At 34.3% G+C, this 15,905-nt stretch overlaps 1 protein-coding gene across 2 annotated transcripts in view; it reads right to left on the bottom strand.

Annotated features, from left to right (window-relative positions):
• DNAJB14 (DnaJ heat shock protein family (Hsp40) member B14) overlaps positions 1-15,905 on the bottom strand; it is a 45,894-nt gene that overhangs the window by 8,069 nt on the left and 21,920 nt on the right. For both annotated transcript variants that reach the window (XM_088836211.1, XM_055434428.2), the window contains 5 exons: positions 14,502-14,647; positions 6,130-6,315; positions 4,510-4,604; positions 2,844-2,953; positions 1,815-1,987 (listed from right to left, as the gene is read on the bottom strand). In XM_088836211.1, the coding sequence (XP_088692337.1) occupies positions 1,815-1,987; positions 2,844-2,953; positions 4,510-4,604; positions 6,130-6,315; positions 14,502-14,647 (710 nt within the window). The remainder of the gene's footprint in view (positions 1-1,814; positions 1,988-2,843; positions 2,954-4,509; positions 4,605-6,129; positions 6,316-14,501; positions 14,648-15,905) is intronic.

Raw genomic sequence — 15,905 nt, 5'->3', positions numbered from 1 at the left:
TATTAGTTGCTCAGATGTGTCTGACTCTCTGCAACCCGGTGGACTGTGGCTCACCAGGCTCCTCTGTCCATGGAATTCTCCAAGCAAGAATACTGGGTTGCCATTCCCTTCTCCAGGGGATCATCCTAACCCAGGGTCTCCCACATTGCAGGGAGATTCTTTACCATCTTAGACACCAGAGCCCTGTCATTCATTCACACGAATCCATTACTCCTTCATCCAACAATTGTGTGAGGTACTACAGATTAAAATATTAAGTGAAATAAAATTAAATAAATAAAATTTGATAAATACATCTCTTAAGATATTTGGCTAATGCGCAGTTTCTCAACCTCAACAATACTGGCATTTAGGGTCAGATAATTTTTGTTGTGGAGGTTGTCCTGTGCACTGCAGAATGTTTCAGCAGCATCCCTGGCTTTAACCCATTTATATGCTAGAAGCAATCTCTTCTACTCCAACTCCATGATGATGCACATAAAGTTTCCAGACATTATCAAATGTCCACTGGGAGGTGGGAGCAAATCATTCCCAGTTGAAAACCACTAGTCTAAGGTAACCTTCTCTACATTGAGAACATACTGATTCACAGACTCAGAGACTCAGACACCAAGGAGGATTCTACTCTAACTATCAATATATAGATGAAGAAACCAAGGCTAGAGATAAGAACTTTCTGAGAAATATATAATGTTTTACCAAATTTTCCCTAGAAGATAAGAGATAATGTTAACTGCTTCAATTTTCTGAGTATTTACTGCATGTGAAACACTTCAGCTATTCCCTGATTTAATTTTCATAACAAACCCATAAAGTTAGGTATTAATCAGAAGACTGTAGAGCACACTGCCTAGATTCTGAAAGCAAACAGGTTTTGAATCACAGATTACCTTAATGATCTTGGCAAGTTATTAATTAATCTCTCTTTGGCACAGTTTCCTCATATGCAAATTGGGTATAATAACCTCACAGTGTTATTGTAGATTTTAAATAAGTTAATATATATAAAGTGCTTGGGACAATGACTGAGAAAATAGGTATTATATAAACTATAGTTATTCCTCTTCCCACTCACCATTATTATCCATCTTATACATGAGGCTAGAGTATTTGGTACTAATCACTCAGCTAAAAATTTCAGAGCTAGGATTCAATTTCAGTCTATTTAATTCCAAAGTCTACATAATCTATGTTATGACTTGGAACAGACAAAAAACTATAATAAACAGTTCACAAGGAACATTTCAGCAAATTCTTATGGTCAATCTTTTTATAGATACAACTACTTAAATTAAGCAAGCTGAGGCTGGAAGATGCTAAACAATAAGTGTTCACAAGAACTTTTCTACATAGAAAATAAGTAAAGGAAAATGAATTGTCAACCAAACTCATTGTACACTAACAGTGCTACCTGTTGAAGCTAAATTAATGAACAGTTTCAAAGTTAATTCTGAAACAGGATGTATATTAAAATTGATGACATTGTTTATGGCAAGACTTTCTTTCTTAGCGGTCATAAAATAATGATGCATGTTACAACCATCAACATCTTAAATACAATGAAATTTGATACTTCTACTTATTCCACCCATAGCTACTAAGAAGAACAGTAACACAAACACCATTGTTTTTGCCACGTGCCAAATATTGTTATAAGGCTGCAAGTACATTAAAACACATTGTCTCATTTAAGTACCAGGCTCCCGGTAGGTGCCAAGCAATTTTAGAACATCCCGTGAGTAAGGAAATCTTCAGTAATCAATTCCAAGACTCTGAATGTTTTTAAATGTTAAACATTTAAAATGTAAACTTACTTTGTTGTCTTTCTTTCCAGCAATTATTTCGAATATTAGTCACATAATCTTCTTCCACACTCTTTTCTACCTTTTGTAGTAACATTCCTTTATATTCATTTTTAAAGTCCTTGTTGACATAATAAACGACACCCAAGTTTTCTGTCTGCATTTTAATTGTTTGTCCTGATCCACTGTAAAAGACATGTTTGATCATTATTTTTTAATTAAAATTGTACATTCTGATCTGCTTCTATAAACCAAGCTAACAAAAACAATTAAAAATAATTAAAAAGTTACTATTGGTAATTAATCAAGTATTTATACAATTTCAAATTACCTAAAGTTACTTTTTTATGTGATAAAAAAGTAATCATATTTTAATACATTATGTTCTTATAAGTTCTTTCAATTTTTAGTTAGCAAAAATCTTATTTGGAAGAAATAAATTATTTGTAGACCAATCATTTTAATACTATAAAAGAACTGGTGATATGGTTTTACAAAGTTTCCTTTATCTTCATTGTATTATACAAAAGTTTTTTAGAATGTATACTGCTAGAATGTATACTGCATTATATTTGCTTTGTCCTGATCGCTTATAGAGTACAATATATTGTGGAAAAATACATAAAAAGTAATATTTGCTTTTATTTAATCAATATTTTATAAACAGAAGAGTAACATCATTTCCACTTTAATGACACAAATCTATGTAGCATCAATCACAATTCTACTTTTGTCTTTAAAGTATTTTTGTCTTCTGAAGGTTTTTGTCTTTGATGTCAACCCATTACCTATTACATTAAATTGCTATCAAGTTCGAATATAGCACTTCTGTCCTTACCCACAATAGAACAGAAATGTAAACTAACATAATAGAAACTTACTGCTTAGGTAAACTATCTTTAAAATTAAAGATTTTTAAATGGTACACACGAAGTAACAGAAGATTTGTCACTTAAAAGTTTAAAAGTGCACAAGGCCCTTTAAAGTTATCTAAGTAAAAAACAACAATTTTGGGGGGTAAAACTTCACTTAGCTACTTACGATCTGGGATATAAGGAATAAGGAGGATTAGACACCATCAGCTGGCTTAATAATGATACGAGGATCAATACAATAATGGGCATCAGCTGGATAAACACAGAAAAACCTCCCTGTAAAAAATCATCAAAGATTAACAAATTGCAATATAACTGTAGTTGTCAATAATCCAACAGTTGTCAAACATTTTTAGAGGCAGAAATGACATTTGAGATCAGTACTTCCAAATCTGCTTGATCAAACCAACTTCCTGGGATGATTCTTAAAAATACAACTTTTTAGGTACTTCACCTAGAGATCCTGACACTGATCTGGAAATCACTTGATATAACCTGTTCATGGGGTTCTCAAGGCAAGAGTACTGAAGTGGTTTGCGACTCCCTTCTCCAGTGGACCACGTTTTGTCAGAACTCTCCACGTGACCCGTCCATCTTGGGGGCCCCTACATGGCATGGCTCATAGTTTCATTGAATTAGACAAAGATGTGGTCCATGTGATCAGTTTGGCTAGTTTTCCATAATTGTGGTTTTCATTTTCTTTTTTTTTCCTTGGATGAAAAGCTATGACCAACCTAGACAGCATATTAAAAAGCAGAGACACTGCCAACAAGGGTCTGCTTAGTCAAAGCTATGATTTTTCCTGTAGTCATGTATGGATGTCAGAATTGGGCTATAAAAAAAGCTGAGCGCTAAAGAACTGATGCTTTTGAATTGTGGTATTGGAGAAGACTCTTCAGAGTCCCTTGGACTGCAAGGAGATCCAACCAGTTAATCCTAAAGGAAATCAACCCTGAATATTCATTGGAAGGGCTGAAGCTGAAACTCCAATACTTTGGCCACCTGATATGAAGAACCAGCTCATTTGAAAAGACCCTGATGCTAGGAAAGATTGAAGGTGGGAGGAGAAGGGGACAACAGAGGATGAGATGGTTGGATGGCATCACTGACTCGATGGACATGAATTTGACTAAGCTCTGGTAGCTGGTGATGGACAGGGAAGCCTGGCATGTTGCAGTCCATGGGGTCTCAAAGAGTCGGACATGACTGATCGACTGAACTGAACTGATATAACCTGATCTCATTTTACAGATAAGGAAGTTCTCTGTCTCCCTCTTTTTTTTTTTTTCCCATACAGAGACTCTATCAATATGCAGCAGGTTGAAAACTATTTTTACCTTGGATTTGAGGGTGGAACGTGGACATTTATGAAAATGGCAGAGCTGGGGCCCAGACCTTTTAATTTCTAGGCTAGAGCTCTTTCCATTTACCTTTCTCCTTCATATAATTTAATTGCTATACGCCATGAAGTATAACTGTATTAGAACAAGGAAAGTTACTTCTAATTTAAGTATTTCAGTATTAATTCTAAATTCTTTAGACCCAACAATAAGAATTTACCTTAGGAACATGAACATTTGAGGTTTATCTTCATTAGAATCATAGAATATCAAATGTGAAGGTGTCATACTGCCCAACCACCTGCCACCCTGACTTCTTCTCCTGGTCCCCCAACATCCCTAAGGGGATTCTCTAGTCTATACTGAACACCTCTGGCAAAAGAAAACTCATTACTTCCTTTTAAAACAACGTGATCTATTTTCAGACAACTCTATCCTTTTCCTGAGCTGAAATTTGCCATTTTCTGATTTCTAATCATATCATAAACATACATCTCCTCTTTCTTCTTCTCTTTCATGTCCACTATGTCGATGCTGATGTTGATTGCTATAACCAGCTCGTCCATTTGAAAATGAATGTACACTACCTAGAAAATTAAAAGCAAGGTTAAATTAGGGAGAAAAGTTATGATCAGAAAAATTATATTTTCTTTATATATATATTTTTTTAATTACTAAAATAATGCACATTTGAGTAATGAACTCTTATTGCCCTCCTGTGAATGAAGAGTGGACAAAACCCGGAATGATTCTTGTTTCCCTTAAAGTAAAGGAGAAACTCTTTTTTGATGAAAACTTGAGTAAGAATTCCTCTCTAATACTGTATACAAATAGGACTTTTGTTGTGGTTGGTTGATTTTACAAACCTAGGATCATTAATCTGAAACTCTGCCTTCTGCATTTATCAACGAATCACAAGTACCTCTAGAAATCAAATGATACTACTTTCATTCATTAAAAAAAAAAAGCTGTATAATATACTACGGTACAGGTGGACCACAACTTTCCAACATTTTCTTGTTGATGACATTCAAGCTGTTTTCAAAAAAAGGTGACCAATGAGCAATGGCTATCACTGATAAAATAAACTATGTTAAGACAAGCAAAAAAACTGCAAATGAACTATCAGAAATTCACTATTTCCTGAAAGATTTCTAATTGTTCCTAGCATATTTTCAGTCAAAATTATTAGTCTGAATAATTTTTCTACAAGAGGGAATTACATATCCTAATGTCAAGGTTATATTTTCAGTCATTAATTTGTTTTACATATCCTCTTCAAGGATGTTTTACAAAATACCTTATCAATGACCACAATGTTTCTCAATAATATTCAGACAGTGCTACCAGGCCAAATTATACTGCTACATTCATAAAGGCTCTCCTAATTTTGAATGGGATGTTTAACTCAGCACCTTTTTAAACTGTGGTAAACAAGACTAGAACTACAATTTTAAACACTTTAGAGAAGCTACTCTTAAAAAAATTAATTTTCACACAAGCAACTCACAGTAAATGTAAGTAAAACTCAATACTACATATGCTGTACTATAAAGTCTATTTATTTAGTAGTACTTCTACAGCTCTTTACTTTGATAGCCTAGTTCAAGTAATTATTTCTATCTTAATGTAATGTAAGTTGTTAAAACCCACTTACTTTATATAGAACCAATGATTCAGACATTTTAATATTTAAATGGAAAGTATCTCCACATGTATTCATAATATATCTATAATGTTATTAATGAAATATCTATGAAGATCTTCAAAGAACCCATGTCAAACAGTCCTTCAAGAGACAGATTACTTCCTATAGTTGTAACAGCATTTAACTAAGACAGTGCCACTTGATTTCCTACTTATAGATCCTTTCTTCAGCTTTATGCAAAATACAGAACATCTTTTTAAAATTAAAATATATTCTGGGAAAAAGACAGACTTCAATAAAGTTAATAAGTCTACATTTTTCTCCTGTTTTTATGAAGAACTATCACAGGATCATAATACTACAAGAAATGTCAGAGGGAGGTACATAAATCTCTAAAGAGTTTAATTGGTGGTGAGGATCTCTAGCTTCATAAAATATAATATTTATAATTAACACTAAAATACCTGAAGGAAATCCGCCACCGAAGAATATATTAAACAAATCTTCTGGAGTTATATCAGCTTCACAACCTCTATGGAAATTGAATCTACCATTGTTCTGCTGATTACACGCTTGTTCTTCATTGCCTGTGAGGTCATACTGCTTTCGTTTTTCTGGATTGCTTAAAACAGCATAAGCATTTCCAATCTCTGAAAAAGTTATGAGAAGTTGATAAGCAAAGTCTTTACATTTAAAAAGACTGTACCACATAAAAGCTACTTGTCAAACAACAACAAAAAATACTTGAGGCTAATCAGAAAAAAACACATCAGTAACAATTTCTTTTAAAGGTATTATATACATTGCTTATAATTATATGTATTACCTCCCAATACAATTTTTTATACTGTAGAGTCTCCCTACTGCCTTGAACATAAAGGAATGCCCATCTTGCTTTCTTACTATTGTGCTCTATCCCCTAATAGCCTGCTATTATTTCCTTTTTGAGTATCCTAATCTAGTCACTCACTAGTAACAGCAATAGCTACTAACTGCCAGGCTCTGAACCCACATATCTTATTACATTATCCATTATTATCCCCACTTTACAGATGAAGTCCCCGAGTTTCAAAAAGGTTAGGAAACTTGTTCAAGATCAAATTTATTTTAGCATAGTAAGTTTACTCTCTGCAACCTACACCATAAAACTTTTTTTTGCACACACTAGCCCAGAGTGAGCTATTCTTCATTCTAATCCTGAACAATTTGTTTCTCTTAAACTGTCAACTCTATGAAGGTAGGAACTGTGTCTTTCATTGCAATATCCCCATGGTCTAGCATAAAGTCTGAATTTTTAAAAAATGAATCCATACAGTCTCTAGTTTTCCTATCTTTGCTACTTTTGTGATATTCATAAAAAGTTCGATTTCCTATCTCACATTTCCATGTCCAAAAGAGCACATTAATTACCAAAATGTCTTCTTGAGGTAATTTACAAAAACTGTACTGCTTTAATCTAATAGCAGGAATTACCCTATTCTTATTCTGAAACTTCTAATAACTCATCATTTCATAAATACAACTTGCTTCTCAAACTAGATCATAAGCCTTTTGCACATGGGATTATTTTAAAAATACTTTCTGGATCCCATGTGGTGGTTGTCATAGGTACTGAACAAGCAAATAGATGCTCATTAGGTAGTTGTTTCTGGATGACTATATATCACATTGAAATTAATTATAGGCAGACACTCTGGAACTTTTTTCTGATTCAGAGATAGCTTTCCAGTCATCTGTGAACACTTTGGAATGAAAATTTAGGTGAATAGTCCATTTATCTTGAGATGGCCCAAAACTTTCTTTAGATTTCCAAATAGATCTATGACTCAGAAATATAGCAATCATTTATAATGTTGATCCAATGAGAAAGCATAATCAGAGATCCAAGTAATGTACTTATAAACACCACCAAGGTACATACCCAAAAAAGAAGCATATCTATCAGTATCTGCCAAAGTTGTTCTTCCAGTATTAATAAGAATTTTAGGATTCTTAACCTCTATACACTGAATCTATTTCAGGTTCATAATGCTATTACCTTTTAAACTATTAATATATTGGCAACTCAATTCTACTTCTAAGGGTTTGCTATAAAAATAATTTCCAAATGCTATGATATTTTAGAAGATATTTGTGAAAAATTGTCATAATTCATAATTGTATATGTAAGACAATTTAGTCTATCTACTGTGACTAATTTACTATTTATTTACTTTGTGCTATACCTATAATCAAGACTTTTTTTCAGTTCTTTATTATCTTAAAAATTAAAACCAAAATTCATTTTGGTATTCAAAGCCTCACAAAATACATTTCCATCTCAGTATTGTTTACTTCACAAAAAGATACATTCCACTTTATTCATATTCCTTTAATTACACTGATTTTGAGGTTAACTTTAGATTCACATGAAGTTTGTAAAGAGTAATATAGGTAGACTTTTCTACCCATTACCTAATTTCTCCCATGGTAATACCTTATAAAATTATTATATCAAGGATACTGACATTGATAACAATCAAGATATAAAACATTTCCAGCACCACCTCAGGCTGCCCTTTTATACCCACACCTACTTCCTTCTCCTCCTTCCCCTTTTAACTCCCCACAACTACTGACTTATCTTCTATATTTCTATAATTTTGACATTACGAGAATGTTAAATCAATGGAATAACACAGTATATAAGTGGAATGAAATCTCCTGGATTGACTTTTTTCAATCCGCATAATTCTTTGGAGATTGATCCAAGCTGTTATGTAAGTCATTCATTCCTTTTATTGCTCACTAGTTCTCCATGGTATGGATGTATCACTATTTCACTAATCACCCAATGAACAACATCTGCGTTGTTTCTAGGTTTTGGTTATTACAAATAAAACTGCTATGTACATTCATGAACAGGTTTGTGTGTAAATATATATTTTTATTTCTAGGATAAATTCCTAGAAATGCAATTGCTGGGTTGTCTATTGGTTAAATACTTAGTTTTGTGAGAAACTGCCAAACTGTTTTACAGAGTGACAATGTCATCTCATAAGTGTAGTTGCTCAGTCGCGTCCGACTCTTTGCAACCCCATGGACTGTCGCCTACCAGGCTCCTCTGTCCATGGGATTTTCTCGGCAAGAGTACTGGAGTGGGTTGCCATTTCCTTCTCCAGGGGATCTTCCCATCCCAGGTATCGAACCCGGGTCTCCCACATTAAAGGCAGATGCTTTACCGTCTGAGCCACCAAGGAAGCCCTGTCATCTCATAACCCATCAGCAATGTGTAAGTGATCCAGTTACTCTGCATCTGTACCAGTATTTGGTGTTTCTACTTTTTAAATTTTTAATCATTCTGATAGGTGTGCAGTAGAATCTCATTTTGGTCTTACTTTGCAATCTCTCTAATGGCTAATGAATGATGTTAAAAACTTTTTCACATGCATACTTGCCATGTGTATATAATCTTTAGTAGGATGTCTCTTCATGTCTCATATCCATTTTCTAATAGGGCTGTCTGTTTTTTTAATTGGGAGTTTGGGGGAGCTCTTTATATATTCTGGACGCTAGTCCTTTGTCAGATAGGTATGTGCTTGGCAAATATTTTCTCCTTCCTTGTTGCTTGTCTTTTTTTCTACTTCATAGCATCTTTGCAAAGCAAACAAAAAAATTTTTTGATCAAGTCCAACTTATCTACTTTTTGTGTTATAAAATGTCTAGTGTTAAGTTTTAAGAAGTCATTACATAGCCTAAGATCCTAAAAATCTGCTCCCATGATTTTTTGCTAAAAGTTGAAGTGCTGTTTTATACTTTATAAGATTCATGGTAAACTCATTCTTATATAAAGCATGAGACTTACTTCAAGGTTAAATTTTGTTGTTTTGCCTATGAATGTCCAGTTGCTCCAAAACTATTTTGTTGAAAAGGCTCTCTTTCCTCCACTGAACTGATTTTGCACCTCTGTCATATCTCTATGGGCTCCCATCCTGTTTCACTGATCCAAGTGTCTCTCCTTCTGCCAATTCTATACTATTTTGCTAACCATAGTATTAAAGTAAGTCCTAAAATCAGGTTGTTACTTATTACTCCTACTCCTTTAATGAATCATTTATTCAGGTTCTTTGTATTTCCATATGACTTTTAGAATAAACTTCCTTTTATCTACAAAGAAGTCTGTTAAGATTTTGACAGGAACTGTATTAAATGTGTGTATCAACTTGGGGAGTCTTGACATCTTTACTACTATGTCTTTCAATCTATGAACATGATATATCATTCCATTTATTTAGATCATCTCTGATTTCTTTCATTTATATAGTTTTCAGCATACAAATCTTACACAAGTTTTGTTAAATTTATACCTAAGTATTTCTTGTGTGTGTATGATTATAAATAGTAATGCATTTTTAAATTTTAGTGTCTACATGTTAGTACACAGAAATATACTAAATAGTAATCGATCTTTTTATGTTTATCTTATATCCTGAAATCTTGCAGTTCAGTTCAGTTCAGTCGCTCAGTCGTGTCCAACTCTCTGAGACCCCATGAATCACAGCACGCCAGGCCTCCCTGTCCATCACCAACTTCCGGAGTACACTCAAACTCATGTCCATAGAGTTGGCGATGCCATCCAGCCATCTCATTCTCTGTCGTCCCCTTCTCCTCCTGCCCCCAACCTTTCCCAGCATGAGTCTTTTCCAGTGAGTCAACTCGTCGCATGAGGTGGCCAAAGTATTGCAGTTTCAGCTTTAGCATCAGTCCTTCCAATGAACACCCAGGACTGATGTCCTTTAAAATGGACTGGTTGGATCTCCTTGCAGTCCAAGGGACTCTCAAGAGTCTTCTCCAGCACCACAGTTCAAAAGCATCAATTCTTCGGCGATCAGCTTTCTTCACAGTCCAACTCTCACATCCATACATGACCATGGGAAAAACCATTGCCTTGACTAGACGGACCTTGGTTGGCAAAGTAATGTCTCTGCTTTTTAATATACTATCTAGGTTGGTCATAACTTTCCTTCCGAGGAGTAAGCGTCTTTTAATTTCATGGCTGCAATCAGCATCTGCAATGATTTTGGAGCCCCCAAAAATAAAGTCTGACACTGTCTCCACTGTTTTTCCATCTATTTCCCATGAAGTGATGGGACCAGATGCCATGATCTTTGTTTTCTGAATGTTGAGCTTCAAGCCAACCTTTTCACTGTCCTCTTTCACTTTCATCAAGAGGCTTTTGAGTTCCTCTTCACTTTCTGCCATAAGGGTGGTGTCATCTGCATAACATGGTCATGTTATTTGCAAATAGGGACAGTTTGTGTGCCTTTCATTTCTTTCTCTCACCTAAATGCACTGATTAGAATTTCCAACACTATGTTGAATAACTTATATTTGTTTTGTTTTATAACTAATGTTCAGTTATACATTAGTGTGAATAACAGGGAAAAGTCGTCCTGAAAGTGGAAGTCCTCTCTGACTTTTAAATCACTTCCCTCATTCTCATACCCAAGTTTCTGCCATCTTCTCTAATCAAAGAAATCATACTCATCTTGAGAATACATAATTCTCACTTATAATATGAAAGCTTCTCCAATTACTCTGATTATAACTCTACTGTATCTTTCTGGCTTTTCTTTGGATATCTTTATTCTACGTTTTGAATTTTAATTACATTCAGTCTTCGGGGAGATCCTGGGTAAATCAGTTAATCTCTTTGAGATTCACATTTTCTTACTTGCAAAGGGATGACACTGATCCCTGTTTACTTCAGAAGATTTTTAATAGCGTTAAAGTTTTAAAAATGGGAATGAAAAACTATAAAATGCTTGTTCAATGTTAGGTATTACTATTATTCCAAATGTTCTGTGTGAGATTTGTCTCCTCTTCATAAATTACAAATTCATTTAATAAGAGGATATTTCATATTTTCTTCCTGTATTTCTCTAGAAGAACTAGCCCATAAGGTAGACTAACTTCTCTATTCTTAGAAATTCACTCTAGATGTTAAGAATATTGTGGCTCAGTGGTAAAGAATCCAAGTGCCAATGCAGATGATACAGGTTCAATCCCTGGTCCAGGAAGATCCGCCACATGCCTCGGATCAACTAAGCTTGTGATCCACAACTATTGAGCCTATGCTCAAGAGCCCGGGAACCACAACTACTGAAGCTCATGTGCCCTAGAGCCTGGCTCTGCAACAGGAGAGCCACCACAATTAGAAGCCTACGCAACATTACTAGAGAGTAGCCCCTGCTTGCCACAACTAGAGAAAAGTCCGTGCAACAGTGAAGACCTAGTACAGTCAAAAAGGAAGAAAACAAAGAACACTGAACTACCAAACCTGACATAGGCAGTAGCATCTGATCCATCATTATTTAAGAAACAAACAAATAGCTAATCAATGCCCTTTGTAATCAGATTCATGCGTACGTCAACAGGCACATGTATTATTCAAACAGTCTATGAAATACTTGGAGTCTTTGAAGATAATGCAGACAGGGCATATTTTGAATATATCCACACCAGAGAGAAGGAAAGGGATCCATTTCAAATATTTTTAAAGGTGTGTTTATATATATTATGCAAGCTATTGTCTAGATGTAAGTAAAATATTCCCTGCCTTGAGAAATTCACAAACCTAATTAAAGCACAAAGAGCTACATGAACTTAAGAGCTCATTTAATCTACCCTCTTTGATGGTAAGCTTTTATTTTCAAAGTTTTACAAAACACACAATGAAAATATCTCTTCTATCTAATCTCATTCCTTAACTAATTGTCTCTTTTTCTATTCTTGAAGGAAATTAAAAAAAAAAAAAAAGGTTTCCATCTTCTATAAGAAGTATTTTAGCAATCACAGAGCAATAAATCTAAACTTACCTCTTATACAAATAAAAAACTATAGTCTTTATTTAGACTAAATAGCTTGGTATCCCAGACACAGAAATTAAGATCAACTGATTAAAGAGAAAATAAGATGATTCAGAAGGTCATGAAAAGATCCTATGTGCTGAATGAGGGAAACCTGCCACTTCTCTGTGATGACACACTAGCAGTAATATTGTCTAATTAACTACCTTTGTTCACCAATCTTCTGTGGCTTACAGTCTGGGTTTTCTTTCATTTCTTTATAGCTGCACGATGTGGCATGCAGGATTCCCCATCCAGGGATTGAACCTATGCCCCTTGAAATGGAAGCACAGAGTCGTAACCACTGGATCACCAGGGAAGTTCCAACAATCTGGGTTTTCTATGTAGTTTCTACTCAATGAAAAATGGGCTCATTAACCACCACCCTATTAAGATCCTCTTTGGGATTAATAAATTGGCATTCTGATTTACAAATAACCTTCTGTGTATTGAATAATGTGCACCTTTCCTCTACAGATGAGTCTCCACCCAGCATGTTGATAAATATCGTTTCTTGTTTTGCAAATCAGAGCATTAGACTCTGAAATGTACCACATCAAAGTAGCATCACCTTTGTAAAACTTCTCTGAGTGTCTGTATGGGGTGCCATTTATGTTGCTTATCTCTTCAAAACACAACACAAGCTGTAAAAATATTGGTAGATCCACTCACTGTTATTCTAAGACCAATAATGCTATTAATAACACAACTTCAATACAGAAATGGGAGAAAGAAGCATGTTCTTAGCATTAATGAATTAATACTGAAATCATCTAACAGATCACAGACATGCAAATAATTCACTGCCAAACACTTTAAACATCTTAAAAACACAAAAAAATTTAAATTAAATGATTTTAATTCAGAATGTGAAAAAAAGTCTTAACTTTGTGGGGGGAATATGTGGTAATTAAAAGTTAGTGTTTTTGAGTAAAGAAGCTTTTCCTGTACTTTCAATATGCTACTTTTAATTTAAGGAAACAATCAGAGAAGGTTCTCACTGTCACAGTGATATTTTAATTTCACCAGTACCACTTTGGCAGCTGCTTTTATTGAACTATATTAATAATCCCCAAATGTAAGCTGATTGGCAACTTCCTTTAAGAAATAAAATCGTTCTGGAAACAATTTTAATGGTATTTTGTTGAATGATCAATTGAGTCATCTATTTTTTAGGAAAATTAAAAAATTATTATCTCCTTTCTGTTATTCCAAGACCCCAGCATTTCACTGTAAACATCATACATTGGCTCTATGAATGCCAAATTCACAAAAACAAATAATTACAAATTTAAGCATTTTCTTATTAACCAGAAAATAACTCTTATGAATAAATTGTAATAAACATGAAATTCTAAAATCAGTTCTCGCATGCTAGTTTACTAAATTGACATAAAGAACTGAAGTAATAAAGAAAATGAAGAAAAATGAATAGTAGCCAAGAGGAAAGAAACATTCTTGAAAAAAAAAATGTTAGAACTACATGTGAAAAATGCAAAAAATTGTCTGGAGTTAACAGAAACAGAACACTGGACAAACAGTGATTCTAAGTAATTTTCCAATTCTAGACAGTCTCTAATATTTTAAAAACTCACAGAAAATATATTTTGCTTTTAATTCCTTTAGAACCAGCTGGTAATATGCTAGAAGCTCATGCATAGTCATCACACTACTTGGGTGGTAAACAAGAAAGCATGCTTGTGTATCTAGAAAAGTTACTTTGAAATTTGCCAAAACTGACATGATGCTTTTGTGAAGCCAAACAACATTTGTTTGGCTCTTGGTATAACAAGTTAAGTTTTAAAGGATTTTGAGGACCCAAGCTTATGCTGGTCCTCACCAGTCTAAAATGCTTATGCACCAATCTAAAGGTAGTACTTAGTATCTGAAATACTGTAAAGTGAATTCTAAAAAGAGCTTAGAAAATTGCTTTAAAAGGTTTACTTTACTTTTAAAAGCATCTGTTGCTCCAGGTGCATGGTTTTTGTCTGGATGAAACTTCAAAGCAAGCTTTCTATAAGCTTTTTTCAAATCTTCATCGCCAGCATCTTTGGTTACTCCAAGTACTTCATAGTAATTTTTACATTTGTTTATGCTGTGAACAAGAGAGTGCATTATAAGTAAATTTCAAGGAAGAACTTTCAGTAATACTTCCAATTTTTTATTGATTAGAATAGTATAAAGAACTATTTGTGGATTGTTTTCTCAATATCAAATGATAGTTTATCCATTAAGGGTCATTGCTCCATTCTCTTTTCAACCACAGACCACTTTTCAACCATGAGAATGTCCTTGCACAATTTATCACGACTACAGAGAAGTAAAGCAAAGCTCATAACAAATGTGGATGGAGGACACAGCACATACTAAGATGAGAGTAAGAACAATTTTATAGTACTCTTAAACACATAAGAAATCCCAAAACTCCTCTCAAGATGCCACAGCTAAGGATTAACAGACATTGCATTTCAAGAGTTTTGTTGTTGCATAATGCAAACCTAACCAAATATCAAAGCAACAGTTTAGTGCATGTAAAACTACTGTATCCTATGGCTTAAATGTCAAAGCAAGTGAATTCAGCTAGTCAATGTTAAAGAGAGTTCATGTGTGTCACTCGCTATGAAAGATAAAATCTCACAATAAAATACATTATGGGATTCAAAAATATTTGCCACACCTGATTTTCATTTTGATGAACATACTCTTAAAAGACTACTTACATAGCTTATAATCCTAAATATGTGACATTTAAGCCCATAGTCTTTGAAATAGGTTAGGAAAAGAAGTACTGCAAATGGAGCAAAGAACACTAATTTTTTTTGGATGCTTACATTTTCTCATGACCTAATAATTTTCCTTCACTAAAATACAGATATATTTTACATATTTTTTGGTGTGTACTTTATGACTTTAAATGTGTTCCATGTATTAGTGGCTTGATGACAGGTAGTAAGAGGTTAATGGATCTGAGGCACAATTGTTCATTGACAGCTGCTGCTGCTAAGTCACTTCAGTCGTGTCCAACTCTGTGTGACCCCATAGACGGAAGCCCACCAGGCTCCCCTGTCCCTGGGATTCTCCAGGCAAGAACACTGGAGTGGGTTGCCATTTCCTTCTCCATCATTGACAGCTAGAGGACTGCAAAGGCTGACTGACTCTCAGTGTTCAAAGAGAAAAGACTGACCTTTTTTCGCTACTAAACCTATTAGTCATCACAGTGCTTGGTACATGAAAGGTTCTCAGTAAATATTTATGGAATAAATGAACTTTAGCTCTCCTTTCATAATGAAAGTATTCATCATTTGTTGTATGAACAAGGGTAAAAAGAGAACAGACTGAAAAGATCATAGAAT

Source organism: Moschus berezovskii, chromosome 5 (genome assembly GCF_049115385.1).
Source record: "Moschus berezovskii isolate FMDL1 chromosome 5, NW_MosBer_1.0, whole genome shotgun sequence".
Classification (NCBI taxonomy): Eukaryota; Metazoa; Chordata; class Mammalia; order Artiodactyla; family Moschidae; genus Moschus; species Moschus berezovskii.
The sequence above is the reverse complement of the archived record's forward strand: the minus strand, read 5'-3'. Positions and strand labels throughout refer to the sequence as shown.